Source organism: Trachurus japonicus, chromosome 6 (genome assembly GCF_045865225.1).
Source record: "Trachurus japonicus isolate A0001 chromosome 6, Traja_1.0".
Taxonomy (NCBI): Eukaryota; Metazoa; Chordata; class Actinopteri; order Carangiformes; family Carangidae; genus Trachurus; species Trachurus japonicus.
Window position 1 is genome coordinate 1,925,711 of NC_140912.1, and position 15,667 is coordinate 1,941,377.

Below are 15,667 nucleotides of genomic sequence, written 5' to 3' on the forward strand. Positions count from 1 at the left end.
ATGCACTCTGAAACTTCTCCCAGCCCTTAGTCAACATGAAGGTGAGTAGATAATGAGTGCAATTTCAATTTTGGGTGAACTATCCCTTTAACAACTTCACAAAAATCAGGAAATTTTGAACAACGATTTGACCATTTGAATTCGGTGCTCACTGCTCAGCTCAGAGAGAGATCAACCTGCTGTTATAATCAGCAGCCTAAATGATTCTCTCTCTGATCTCATCACTTAATATGTGTGAGCTGCTGGACCAGAGTGGTGCACCGACAGGGGTTAATGAAGTTATTAACCATGTGTGGTGGAGAGAGGATGGAGGAAGAGTGAAGTGATGGAGAAAAAAAAGGGGGGAGGGGAGGGGAGGGGGGTCATCTGGCTGGCTTTTATTTAAGATGAGTATAATGAGATTTTAATTTGCTGTGGATGAAGAGGAGAAAGTAATTTATGTTAGACAGTGACTCCCGGCCGCTGTGTGTAAGAGCTGACAGTGTGATGTGACACAGTCTGCATTCCTGTCAGCGCCACGCAAACGTACGTCATTATTAAATATGTCATATGACGCAGTTAATTATAAATATGACTTCCTGACTCAAGAGGGTGATGTGAATCGCTGTGTCAGTGATAATACATCTACATTCAATTATACCATTTTGCTAAACATATGCAAATAAGATCAGATCTAATTATTTATGAGGTGTAAGCACATATAATTTGTAAAAAAAAAAAAAAAAACATCTTTGACAATCTGGAAACACAGTAAAGACATAAAAATGTTTAATACACAAAAAGCAAATACAGTTTCGCTCTTATCTTATCTATAATCACTGTTATTGATTATGAAACTTTAGAATAAGATAATAATCCTCACTGAATGCGCTACCTCACCATCACTCCAGTGAACGGCGGAAAGAAAGATGGCAGCCTGAAGGTACAGACACACCTTGTGAACACTAGGACACTGTCCCCCAGTGGACAGCAGAGGGCGCTCCCGAGCGCCTGAGGAGCAGGGAGAGACGGGACGTTTGTGAAATGAGCGGCAGCTCCAGTGTGGACGTTCTGAACCCCAGTAGAGACCATTACCATATTCAGATTCACAGTGACCTACATCTCCTAATCCTCAATGAGAGCTTTCTGTGCTGTGTGTGTGTGTGTGTGTGTGTGTGTGGCACTGTACACTTGTAGGTCAGTGTGACAGAGGCTGTTGTTGTTAGTGTGGCAGTCAGAGAGGGCAGTGTGCAGGTCACGGGGGGTGAAGTGTGTGTGTAGGTGTGTGTGGAATGCTCTGATGGAGTCGCCACAAGCTGCTCGGCATTGGACACAATGTGGCCACTGTTGTTCAAATATCAGAGGAGGACAGAGGGGAGACGGGGGCCGTATGGACACCGGGCAGAGAAAACAGGCTTTATTTCACTAATGTATCAGCCATCCTTGATTCATCATCGCACTAGGGATGTCACCATTATAGATTTTCTTGATACAATTATTGTCAGAGAAATAATCATGGTATTCACGATTATTATGCAATTAATTTCACAACACTATGAATATGTAAAATCAAATATAGTCAAAATATTGTAACTTCTCCTGTTATCTATTCACGAAAATCGATTATTTGGTTCAAAAGTCTGTTTTTCATTAATCAGTAATCCCCCCCATCAACAAACTGAAGTGTTCCTTTCAGCTCTGAATTAGCCGTTCATATCATTCATATCTACATGGAGCGGGTAAGCTTGGTGCTGGCTGCCATGTGGTGTCGCCATGTTTTTACGTTCAGTGGCAGCGTGACGGTAGGAAACGACGGAAACTCAGCGGAGACACCGGAGCTGTCGGCTCAGGTCGAGGTGGTGTTTGTGAAAAGTCACCGCGGTAACGCGGTGAGGAGGAATGGAGCGTTACACTGATGCTGCATTCACCTGCAGTCGGGCAGACGGCTGTCGGTAACAAACCAGATGTCATTTTAGTCACAGAAGTCCAGAGAAAGCCGGTAAAACGTGGGTCAGGTAAACAATACGACATCGCCATGACAACATATTGTCACGTGTATTGTTTTGCCTCGTGCTGACGGACCACTTGTTTACATAGAGGCTTGTTTATGTCGTTACGTGCAGCGACTGTCTGCCGTCTGCCCAATTTCACGTGAATGCATTGAGTTGCTTGTGATACACAACCGCAACGCTATATGGGAGTAATTCCTACACAATGTACCTTTAAACGCCACAATTAATTGATCGTAAAGATTCTTAAATACCATCACTTTCCGAAAAAGATTATGTCGGAACCATATCGGCAGATGCGTGCCAAAGTAAATTTATCGCTGAATTGGTAGGAATTTAAATGTCCGCGTGTCATTTGTATTGTAAAAAAATGATTAAAATAAACTTCAACATTTGGTATAGATGACAATTAATGACTTAAATATTTCAAACACTTCCCCCGGCGGATTAATAACTGGTCCTATATTAAGAGATTAGATGTAAGTATATTTTGACTATATTTACTATTATTTTACACATTCATAGTGTTTTGAAATTTATTGATGCATAATAATCGTGATGATCGTAACACCGTGATTATCTCTCTGACAATAATCGTACCAAGAAAATCTGTAATGGCGACATCACTAATCCTTGATTCATCATGGCACTCATCTCAAAGAGAGAACGGTAGCTGTGGAATAAAAGCTCATTCACACTGAGCGGAAATAAAGAAGCGCCTCCAACCTCAACACCCCCTCTGATACAACGTGTGTCTCCTGAAATACCCACGCTGCAGCAGGCGCTCCGGGCCTCTGTAGTCATGGTAACAGTAATAACAAGGTGGTTAACTTCGAATCGAAAACTCAAACTGCTCTTCTGTGTCATATTCATCCGCCCACCACAGCCTGTACTCCTGACCTGGACTTTGTCTCTCGATACTACATCGCTGCACTTTTCCCTTTGGCCCTGTCATAATTACTAATTGACTATTAGATGTTGCTTAGCAATAAAATATACAGTAACTATGGGTTGTGATAAGCTGAGATATGAAGTTGTTGTTTTTTTTAACAGGAGTTTCTGTGTCGCTGTCTATGAACAGGAAGTGTTGAAAGTCAAACAGAGCAGATGTTGGTTTGGACTTGGTTTTGGAGTAACACCAGACTCCTGCCTTAAGGATTTTCACAGCTGAAACCAAACCAGCTGCAGTGAATCCACTTAAAGTGCTTGTTCCTTCTGTGGCTTCACTCCTTCTCTTCAAGTATTAATGACAAACAGGACTAATTGGTTATTGATGGCTCATTGTGTTCTTGTGGGTTTGGTTGCCGGGGAACATGACACTGATCGATGACCACCAGTGTGGTCTTTCATATCAGCTTCTTCTTCATCTCAGAGCTTTTGCCGAGTTAAAGGGATAGTTCACCCCAAATTGAAATTTCACTCATTATCTACTCACCCTCATGTGGACTAAGGGCTGGGAGAAGTTTCAGAGTTATCCGTGGCTTCTCTGAGTTACAGGGGGTCTCGGCGTAGCAGTGCATGTCCATATAATGGTTGCAAATGGATACCAACTGTCTTCGTAACAAAAAGACACACCAAAAACATCCAAATACCTCCATGCTGCTCGTTTTCAATGTCCGTCTTGTATTGAAGCCCCGAAATGCGAAATTGTTCTGAAAAAAATTAAATAAGTCTATATTTCAAGCTTGTTTTGTAGCGGAAGCTTCTTGAAGCTCCTCTTCCCGGTTCGTCAAATTTGGACGAACTGGGAAGAGGACAGACCTTGGTTCGTCCAAATTTGACGAACCGGGAAGAGCAGCATGGAGGTATTTGGATGTTTTTTGGTGTGTCTCAGAGAAGCCACGGATAACTCTGAAACTTCTCCCAGCCCTTAGTCGACATGAGGGTGAGTAGATAATGAGTGAAATTTCAATTTTGGGTGAACTATCCCTTTAATTCACATCGTGGAACCATGAGGTGAGTTAATGTCAGCTTCATCTAGTAGCAGCAACCTGAGGACAGCTGAGTGTAATGAGCTGGTTGTGTTGGTTTACACTTATGACCCCTATCTCTTATTATGATCCCTCACATCGTTCCACGGAGACAAGGAGCTGCTTTCCCTGCTTTTCTACAGCTGCTCCTTCCACCATCTCATTTCATTATCATGGGACACAGGCCAACTCAACCTTCACCCCATGACCAGGTCACCACTGACCTCGCTGACCGGTGTGTCACCCAGACAGCAGCAGCCATCAACCACATTGTGCTGCTTGCCTGGTCTCTCCTACGGTGGCCCGGAGAGCTTAATGCACTGTCCCTCGCAGCAACACATGCAAAGACACAAAGGTGCTGCAACTAGGGATGTCACGATTACTTGTTTTCACAATTAATTGCGGTATTAAACGCCACAATTAATTGATCGTAAAGATTCCTAAATACCGTCACTTTCCGAAAAAGATTATGTCGGAACCATATCGGCAGATGTGCGCCAAAGTAAATGTAAATACACAGATACTGGTCTATTTATCTAAAGTAACACTGAATTGGTTATATGTTAGCGTGTCATTTGAATTGTAAAAAAAAATATTACAATAAACTCAAACATTTGGTATAGATGACAATTAATGACTTAAATATTTCAAACACTTCCCCCGGGGGATTAATAACTGTTCTGATTAGTAATGTAATTATATTTTGACTATATTTGATTTTACACATTCATAGTGTTGTGAAATTTATTGATGCATAATAATCGTAATACCGTGATTATTTCTCTGACAATAATCGTACCACGAAAATCTATAATCGTGACATCAGAAAACATCAATTTTACAACACATGCACTGCAAAACATTGATGAACCTGGCTGGGACCCTTGCACTAGGGAACAGCTTTACTATAATATAGTACAATCAAGATTTCCTCTGTAATGTAACACTGATTGCAAATTGACTATTCTTTTTAAATTATCACTTTTTATTCACGACTTGATTCTCTTTCTGTTTTTTTATTTTTTTATCTCAATGTGGCCCTGAGTCTCCTACTGCAAAGCTCCACCACTGTCCTGTGGGTGACCCCTCAGAAATTGTGCATGTGTGTGTCTGTGTGTGCACATGTGAGGGGGTTGGGGGTCTGAAATAAGTGGGATAAGATACTTCACATTGAAAATCCATGGAGAGCTGCTGGTCAGATTATCGCTGCTGCTGTTGTTCTTGTTGCACCATGAGGGAAATAGATTTTATTGACCGGTCTGATCTGAAAAGAATCAACTGATAATTGTCATATAGTGTTTCATGATTTATGAGCCTGGTTCATATTTTTTGTGGATTGTGTTATGGAGAGTTGAAGACTTACATAATATTATTTATTTGTTGATGTTAGAGGCTGTAAATCTCTCTGTGGGATACAGGAACAGAAAACCACAAGAGAGCGATTCAAATACACAACTTGATACAAAAATCAAAGTGTGTTCCTGGGCAGAAAGAGAGTGAGTATGAGATAGATAGAGAGAGAGAGGATAAACACAGGCAGGCACATCCAGAGGAGCGGGCTGAGGAAAGGTCAACAAGCTGAAAACTAACTGTGTCACAATGTTGTCACAACGAACAAAGATGTGCTGGCGCAGGAGGATAAGACACAGGTACAACATGTTACTATCAGTGTGGGAGGAAACGCACAAGGACAGGAAATGAATCAAAATGAAAGGGAGGGTTAGTGATTTCAAAGTAAAACTAAAAATGCATAAAAAAAAACTAAGACAACTATAAACACTGACTTATTGCTGCTTCCTCTGTCAACTCCTGCAGTATCAGGATAGTCACAATCTCTACTCTCTGTGTTACAGGGGCGAGACAGGTGTCTTTATGAGGTCAGGGTGAAGTTGACCTTTGAACACTGAAATAAAATGCCATCACTTCCTTTTATTCTCTTCTTACTGGAATCTTTATTCTTTACACGTGTTGTTTGTGTGGATTGGCTATAAAAGAGTCTCAGTTACAATAGCAATGAAAGCAGTGACTTTGATCTCCTTCCCTTTTAACAGAGAGAAGAGAGGCCACAAGCAAAAGCAAAATGAAAAGACAGGTAGTTAATCATTAACGGATTATAGACACAAATAGCAGCTAAGAACTAACAAGGCCTACACAGTTCATAGTACAGGGATATTCAAACACTTTGACGTCTTGACCTCTACTTGCCACTGGCCTTAAATCCAGGACCTGAGGTCACGGTAGATCAGTGGAGGAGGTCACTGTCCTTTAAGACACTTAATTCACTGTAGATTCAAAATCTGGCCATACATATGCAGTTGTGGTGAATTTTAGCTCATAATCATAACTGCTGACTCTAACACAAGTAAGTTGATTTTTTGTTTATCATCAGCCTATGATAACAGATTTACCTGTACAATAGTAATAGTTAAATTTGGCCTAAGGTATCAAACTAAGTATACATATATAATTAGTTAGAGAAGTAGTAGTTGTGTAGGAAAACATTTTATTTTGAGGATTCCTCTAGCACCTGTAAAAACAAGGGTTTATGAGGATAATGGCAGAAGAACCAAAACCCATAAGAGACAATACAAGAACCAGACAACCTGATCTGAGATCAGGAGGAACCACAGTAAGATGTAAGATAATGTGAGCAGTTTAACAAGATATTAGATAATAAGAATAAAGTATATGCACAAAAACAACATAAAACACATATAAATATTAAAGATATAAGATAGTGAATAATAAATTAAGGATAATGAGGATAAACAAAGGCCATAAAAAGGATTAAACACGTTACAAAGAGATAGAGAGAGTCAGGATGACATAAACTGGGTTTGAAGAAGTGACTTAAAATATGTTACAAATGGATGATAATTAGCATTTTTTAAATGAATTAAAACACTAAAGGTGTACAGCCTTTTTAGAACATTAGGAATAGTGAGTTAAACTTTATAAACACGTCGTTAAACATCATTTTCTTTCATGGTTTCTTTAATATAGAGTTGGACTCTATAGTCCACATGCTCTGTTGTAGCTTGGAGGCAGCAGCTCCCTGTCACCCATCTGACAGTAAAGACAATGAGATGAGGTAATGTTGCTTGTGCCCCTGTGGCTTTTTAATGCACTGACGCGCTCTCACAGACAGGGGGGCACAGAGAGCGACAGAGGGGGTGGTGGAGGCGGCAGTGGAGGGGGCAGTGGAAGGGCAAAGCTCATTTGCATGAGAAGAGCTCTTCAGGCCAATGGCCGGAGCAGACAGAGGGAATATCAGGATCCAGCAGGAAGTGACGTGTTGGGTTACACACTCCTCCCTCTTTTCCTCAGGCAAGAGAGAGAGAGAGAGAGAGAGGGAGGGAGAGAGAGAGAGAGGGAGGGAGGGAAAGAGAGACCAAGTGAGTAAGAAGGGGCGAGTGGGGTAGGAGTAAATGGGCCAAGCAGCAGTCTCATTCTTGCTGTGTGAGATCACAGAGCGGCAGAATGTGTCGGGATCTGCCTGACTTCTGAAAACGAGACCGAACAGGACTGAAGGAGTGACAGGGAAGAAAAAAAAAGGAGGGGGGACAGAAGGACCTAGGAAAGAAGCAAGGAAGGAAGGAAGGAAGGAAGGAAGGAGGGTGGGAGAGGAGACTGGAGGGAGTTTTGGGGATCTTTTGTGATCTGCTCTGGGCTGAGGATCTAGCCGGCAGAGTGTCTGAGAGGGGCTGAGCTACAGCCCTGCCCCAGACCAGCAGAGACGCCTCGCTGCAGCACGGACAAGATGAACTATCTGGTGAGTGTGGGACAGACTTCAGTGTGTGCATGAGGAATCTGTGTGGCACTGTGGCTTCTCTGAAAACCTCTGCCTCTCCTAATGTGTGTGCGTGTCTGTGTCCTGTGTGTGTTTACTGTGTGTGTGTCTGTGTGAGTGAGTGAGTGCTTTAGCAGGACCTGCTATGGGAGAAGGGAGGGGGGGGGTTGAGTATGAAGAAAAGGAAAATGCGAAGGGGGAGGAGAGGGAAACTGGAGTTAACATTTTCTCTGTGGATTCCCACCTTTTGTTGGATCTCAGTGGGGATTGTATGTGTGTGTGTGTGTGTGTGTGTGTGTGTGTGTGTGTGTGTGTGTGTGTGTTTGGGGCAAAGGGTTTAAAGTCAGTTCACACTAGTCGAGGAGACTTCGCTGTCCTGTAAAGGAATGTGCAGAAACAAAAAGGACAAAGTCGCTCTAAATTCCTCCCACTCTTCTTAGAGGGCTTCAAAATCTAACACTGGTTTTCTACCGCTGAGGTTTTTTTTTCCAGTCAAGGAAACTGAAAGACTTTGTGTGTTTCAGACTGGACACAACAAAAATGGAAACTGTGTGCTGCAAGAAAAAAAAATTGAAACATCCCAAATAACTTGTGAAACCTTCTCAGGCAGCATTAGTGTGTTGATACGAATTTGGTGAAAGTGTGTCACTTGATGCCTGTAATCCTCTTTGAGACTTTTCCTCACATGGTGGTGCATGTTTTCTTCTAAACTTTCTTCCTTGAATGCATCGCTGCAGCGCACACACAGCAGACTGCTGTCGACCTCACCACACTCAGCCCCTTGGCTTTTTTATTCTCTGCTCTCAGCTTGTTGTCGTCCAGCATTCAAACACAATGTCAGTGGACTGTGAAGGAGAAAGAAAGAAAGAAAGAAAGAAAGAAAGAAAGAAAGAAAGAAAGAAAGAAAGAAAGAGAAAAAGGGAAAAAAGCGAAAGAAAAAAGAAAGAAGGAAAAAACGAAAGAAAGAAAGAAAGAAAGAAAGAAGAGAGGTAGAGCCATGGTGTGCGTTTCTGCTGACTCAGAGGAAAGTGGAGAGAAATGAAGGTTTTATGGCCAGAGGACAGAGGGAGGCGATCAGTCGGGTGAAAGAGAAAAATGCTTCAGTAAAACAGGAGCAGAAAGAAAGAAGGAAGGAAGGAGAGCAGTGAGATGTTGTGTGTGGATATTGAATATGACATTGATTTAGTCAGACAGCAGAGACAACTAATGTGTTTGTGAGGAGAGGGGGGGGAGAAAGAGAAGTCAGACAGAGAGAGAGACAGAGACAGGTTCAACAAACTCTGACTCACCCGTGGTCTGACTGAGCTCAGTGTTCACTCTGAGTTAACGGTGTGTAGAAAAAGTCATCATCAATAGAGCTGTGATGCAACAATTCAACAGTGTGATAGGTAAATCTAGAGCAGAGTGACACTAAAGCAGGTTAACATACACTAGACACATTATTTATCAGACTTTTATTTTTGATTCTGATCCAGGAACAGTTTTTTGGGTGATTTTCAGTTGAAAAAAGCTCTGAGGCTGAAACCGGGTGTAAAACTTCAGACGTCTACATTTTAAAGTTGTGTAATTGTAACTAAAATACACAAAGAGAGTTAAATCTGTCTGCAGGCAATACTCAAAAGCTCAGTCTCACATTTAGTCCAGTTTTTAAATGTTGAAGTATTTTCAACCGCACCGCTGTCCCCCTCAGTCAGAAACATCCCATCATCTACAGTATGATGTGACAGCTATGACAGGACACGTTGAGCTTGAGAAATGATTCTTGAGTCTTTGTCTGAAGCATCACACAGATTTGTTTTCATTTACAGTGATCAGTGAGGAAATGATTGACAGTAGGCTAATAAAGACAGACAGTGCAGGTTTTAATCTGATCCGATCTGATCTCCTGTTCACACTGACTGATCCAAAAAAAATATGTAATACTGGTAAAAACAGTTGAGTCTTGAGTCCTCAGGATTTCAATCTTTTCCTAATGAAAGTTCAGTTTCCTTCAAAAAACTAGAGCTATTACTAAACTAACCATACAGTAGACCTCAAGCAGAAACATGTATTGTTTCTATCAGTATTGGCTCCCTGCTCATGTCCCACCACTGTGTGTGTGTGTGTGTGTTTGGGGTAACTACACAGTCAGGAATGCAGCAGACAGCGAAATACTGTGGAGCAGATCGCTGTGTGTGTAACGAGTAATTACACGCCAGTAATTAGTGTGTAACTAATATTAAGTAACATTCCAGTGCCGCCGTGGAGCCGCACACTCCAGCCCCACACTGACGACACACAGACGCACTGTTGAGTTCATTCACATATAAAGTCAATGATTTACTTTTCAGTGGAAAATAAAAGCAGCTGAGAGAAGCTGGTGGTTTTCACAGTGAAACTGCAAAAAACACGAGCATCGACACAGAACTGAGAGAAACACAAAGACAAGTTGTATAAGATGAAGCTTGTAAAGGGTTTATGAGTGGTTTATTTATAAACTACTTTATTGATTAGCTTCTTAACTCTTAATGAATAATTGATAATCACTGGGTAAAAAGAGTAACAGTGAAAATAAGGAGCCCACTTTACTGGTAAAAGGGAGCTTTGTTGTAAAGTGTAGACCCCTCCATCATTAATTAATTAACTCAAATACAATAGGTGTGAAACAAAAGGCCACAAAACATCAGATGTGAACACACAATAATTGGCCAATCGGCTAGTTATGTGTGTTCAAATATGATTTGTTTTGTTTTTGAAGCTCACTCAGTCAAACCTGTGACGACCCTGGTTTCAGCCACAAGATGAGACATGTCGGTCTGATGGAGTTGTTATGTTCACACTGGACCAAACCACCCTGCTCTGCTTTCTGTTCCATCACATGTACTGTGCGTATAGTAGCCTATGTGGAAAACCAGCAAGATGACTCCATCTTTGCTCATCATGTCATTAAATAACTGCTGCTACAGTCCGGTGAGGAGGAGGGGGGCAGGATTTTTACAGTGACAGGATTTAAATAGATGAAGAGGATTCCCCCCATACCACTGAGTAGGGTGTGTGTCATGGTCTCCCTGGCTCTGAACTCTGACCCAGGCTGATGAGAAGACATGGCTGATGTTGTCTGTAAACCTGCCAGGTGGATTAAATGCGAGGAGGAACGCAACCAGATCTTAAAGGGATAGTTCACCCAAAATTGAAATTTCACTCATTATCTACTCACCCTCCCCTAAGGGCTGGGAGAAGTTTCAGAGTCCTCCGTGGCTTCTCTGAGTTACAGGGGGTCTCGGCGTAGCAGTGCATGTCCATATAACGGTTGCAAATGGATACCAACTGTCTTCGTAACAAAAAGACACACCAAAAAACATCCAAATACCTCCATGCTGCTCGTATGTAATGTCTGTCTTGTATTGAAGCCCCAAAATGCGAAATTGTCCTGAAAAAAAAAAAAAAAGTCTATATTTCAAGCTTGTTTTGTAGCGGAAGCTTCTCGAAGCTCCTCTTCCCGGTTCGTCCAATTTGGACGAACCGGGAAGAGGACGGACCCTGGTTCGTCCAAATGTGAGGAACCGGGAAGAGGAGCTTCCACTACAAACAACCTTGAATATAGACTTATTTAATTTTTTTCGGGACAATTTCGCATTTTGGGGCTTCAATACAAGACAGACATTACATACGAGCAGCATGGAGGTATTTGGATGTTTTTCGGTGTGTCGTTTTGTTACAAAGACAGTTGGTATCCATTTGCAACCGTTATATATGGACATGCACTGCTACGCCGATACCCCCTGTAACTCAGAGAAGCCATGGAGGACTCTGAAACTTCTCCCAGCCCTTAGTCGACATGAGGGTGAGTAGATAATGAGTGAAATTTCAATTTTGGGTGAACTATCCCTTTAAATCTCCACCGAGTGTGAAGGTGTAAATATGGAGCTGCAGCAGCTGTTTTTGCCCCAGTTATATACACAACCTTACGCACTGCTGAAAAGAACAAAAAAAACAAACACTTTTCTTGAATGTATTTAGGCTACTTGAAATATTTTTTATTAAACCATTTTTCCATCACCTTTTGTGACTCACTGTTGGGGCCTATTTCAGTGGCGGATTAAACCACAGTTGGTGTTTTGGGGCAGAAGGCTGGTGTGTGCCTGTGTGTGTGGTGTGTGACTGAGTCTAAATACACTAGAGAGTGTGTGTTTGCAGTGATGAAGCAGCATCAGTGTAACGGTGCGGCTCCATAGACTTGTTTTAATAGAGGAGCTCGTGGCTCACAGGAAGAGGAGACGTCCTGTCTCTGTTACAGTCTCATCATAAACCCTCATTTACCCAGCTGTGTTTCCACTTTGTTGTTATTTATAGATTAATAGCGCACGCACGCACGCACGCACGCACGCACGCACACACAAACACACAAACACATGCTGTGAAAATAAAGATGTGAATGACAGTTGTGGGGTTTTGAGTAACATTGTGCTTATTGTGTAAGAAAACGTTTCTTCACCATGCATTTCTCCTGACTCACTGTCTGAGTCATGGAGGCCGAGCTTACAGCAGGAATTCCCCTCTGTCTCCTGCACACACACACAAACACACACACACACACACACACACACACACACACATGCACACATACATATGGTCACCAGCTCCAGATCCCCTGGGGTGTCCTGGCTCCGGTGATAAACTGACAGCCCCCATCTACCAAACCACACACACACACAAACACTCTCATAGTGGTCTCACTGGCCGTCACTGACCCCAGAGCTGAGACACCCACAGGTGTCCCCCACAGGCTACGTCTACACAGCTACATTTTCATTTTAAAATGGTGCTTTTAAAGGGATACGCCAACATTTTTTTGTGTGTCTTGCCTCACTCCCGAGTCCATGACAAGCAGATAGACAGCATCCTTTCAACTGTGCGTGCAGTAACAAGGGAGATAGAGCCGTATCGCCCGTAATTAGCTTAGCTCAAATGCTGGAAGGGCACAGGTAGTGTTAGCCTGCCTCCTACCAGAGCCACTGATTTCATTTTAGCTCTAAACTCTGTAAATATATCATTTTATCGACATTTCAAACATTTTTAGGTGAGAAAGTAGCCGTTTAGATCAGCAGTGTGTTGTTAATTTGTCTAAATACCAGCTGTTTACAATGTTGTTCGGATGAATTTGGTGCTACTCAAGCTAGCCGTTGTGACCAACGCACTTCCGGTTACTTTCACAAAATAAAACACCCTTTGCTCTTTACATACAGAAAACCATGACGATAGAATTTGTGCTTTTACTTTGAAATAGGAAGCTAACCTACCCTCGATGTAGCTAGCTTGAACCAAAATAAACTAATCTTTGCTTGAACCCTCTGTTTTGACCGATCTGGTCCTGTTACCAGCATTTGACCGCTCAAGATGCCTTACCGGAGAGTTTTGTCAGCTCTGAGACGAAGATCGGCCCCCAGGTTTCCGTTTAGAGTTGCTGAAGAGTTTCTCTGATGACTTTAGGTGGAGGCAGGCTAACACTACCTATACACTTCCAGCGTTTGAGCTAAGCTAATTACGAGCGATATGGGCTCTATCTCCCTTGTTACTGCACGCACAGTCGAAAGGATGGTGTCTATCTGCTTGTCATGGACTCAGGAGTGAGGAAAGACACGGAAAAAAAAATGTTGGCATATCCCTTTAAATGAAACCTAGCTCCACATTGGAAATGATCTCCATACAGACAGTCACACCTGAATACACACACACACGAGTTATCACGTAACAATGAGCATGTGCGAGCTGGTATAAACAGGACGCAGGTTGTCTACTCTGTAGCTGACAAGTTGCACAAATAATACTAACAAGGGACATTAAAGAGAGTAGAGTAGTTACACTAACATAGAGAATGAAACTGAGCAACCGTTGCTTCAAAGACAACAAGGTCAATAACACTTGTAGTTCATCATCATCTTGTGTCACTGTCACTGATAGTCGAGGGTGATGAGACCCAGTCAGTGACCACGGTGGTTTTTTCGTCATAGTTTCTTCAGGCTACAACACGACCCTGAATGAACACAGGTCCATCAGTGTCTCCATTCTCAGTGCTAGAAAACACTGCAGTCATGAGGACGGAAGGTGAATAGTTTTAAAATGTAAAGGTAGCGGTGTGGACGTGTCAGTCAACAGATCCTGACTCTACCTGACAGGCTGCCTCAGCTCTGAAGCATGTGCAGGACTCTGTGACTCACTGGAGCCAGGAAATGTGACTCAGAGTGACCTTTGACCCAGATACCATGTGGGTCTGGGACACTGCATTGACCACCTGGCCTTGGAGCTTTGGAGACCCATGGGTTTACAAAGTGGCTGCTGATCACACTGTCACATTGAACAGCTGTACAACATCTGGGCCCAGTGGTCTTTGTCCTGCTGCATCATGGGGGGTTTTGTTACAGAGAGACAGATACAAATGAATGTTAATTATCTGACATGATTGAAACAAGTACTGACTTTACCCATTATTAATCTATATGTATTTATTAAAAATACACCAGAGAGATTGATTTAGTGTCCTAGACCACATGGTGCTCAGCAACAACCAAGACGGTCCTGAAACATGATGTACACTGATAAATCAATTAAATGTGAAATATTTCAATATTTCATCCACATTGACCTTTATCAGACAGGAAGTCACATAAGAAGTGTGTGTGGGGGGGGGGGGGGGGCAGATTCACAGATTCATGCACAGATTCTGCAGTGTCTATGAGACACATTGAGATTTGGACCAGCAGCACAGACAGACAAAGCCTTGTCCTGTTGTGGACTGACTCAGACTTAGACCACCCTGGTCAAAGACTGCGCATTAGAGGCCAGCGTTCTTGTCTTCAGCGGTCATCTCTGAATCTGGATCAGATTCATCATTTCCTCACTCATTAACACATCACAGTGTTTGGCTGTGTTGTCTTTATATTAGCTGCTCCTGGTTGATCCAAAGATGGACTTAAATAGAATTTACAGAGAGTTCATTCTTCTCTTTTTCATGTGGTTTAAAGACTGAATATGAGTCATTATTAGATTAGAAGACTGGAGTTCTTTTGCTGGTGTTCAACAAAACAGTCGGTAAGATCTGAAGATCTGGAAGCTTTGTAAACACAGATAAACCACTTAATAAAAACTGCTTGTCCCCCCCTTTTTTGATTGAAGTGTCAGAGCTTTTCTGTGCAATATATGACAGATTTAGTGTTTTTAAAACTTATTACAGGGCTGCAGCTCACTCTTTCATCCTGGAGCACAGTGGTGTAACAGCACTGTGCTGGACAGGTGACAGGTGTGTTTATACTGGACGCTACAGCAGGAAAAGGGGAGACAATGAGTGAGTTCAACCAGGTGTTGTGTTTACATTACTGCTGATCAGAGGCAGAACTGATACATCAACAGCAGAGACATTCCACCCAGGGATTACAAACTCTTCTTTTCAACCAGTGGGGATAGGAGCTTTAGTTTATTTTACACATTTGTTCCCAAACACTGAGAAAGAGTAAGAACTAAAGAATCAGATTGTGGCGAAAATATCAGGTTTTACTTTTTCTGGAACAGTGGAGAGGAGCACATACTGTACCAAACCGTATGGGCAGGCTGCAGACGTAAACCTTAAATTACGTGGTGGTTGAGCATGTGAAACGTGTAGAAGCAGGTATACACAACATGTTGTACGCAATTTAATTTCATCTGAACATGGAAATCCTGCTGGGAGGATGGGAACAAACTCAAGTAACTCTATGTGTGTTGTGGTAAAAACAGATTGGAGCCATGTTCTTGTGTCTGACTCTGGATACAGCTGCTGGTTCTCTTGTGTTCAGCGTGTTCCTGTGTTGTTGCCCTCACGGTCACAGTACAGTAGACGGACACTGAGCTATGAATCACTGGATGTTTTTCCCGCCGCTCACTACTGAATCACACTGCAGTTTCAG

General features: G+C 42.4%; 1 protein-coding gene across 4 annotated transcripts in view; it reads left to right on the forward strand.

Moving 5' to 3' along the window:
* Window positions 1-15,667, forward strand: part of bcar1 (BCAR1 scaffold protein, Cas family member) — an 87,496-nt gene that overhangs the window by 35,268 nt on the left and 36,561 nt on the right. Inside the window, exon 1 of one of the 4 annotated variants that reach the window (XM_085778255.1) lies at window positions 7,284-7,730. The exons of the other annotated variants lie outside the window; for them this stretch is intronic. Within the exon in view, the coding sequence (XP_085634381.1) occupies window positions 7,719-7,730 (12 nt within the window). The 5' untranslated portion in view covers window positions 7,284-7,718. Of the gene's footprint in view, window positions 1-7,283; window positions 7,731-15,667 lie in introns of those variants that run through there. 4 annotated transcript variants of the gene reach the window in all.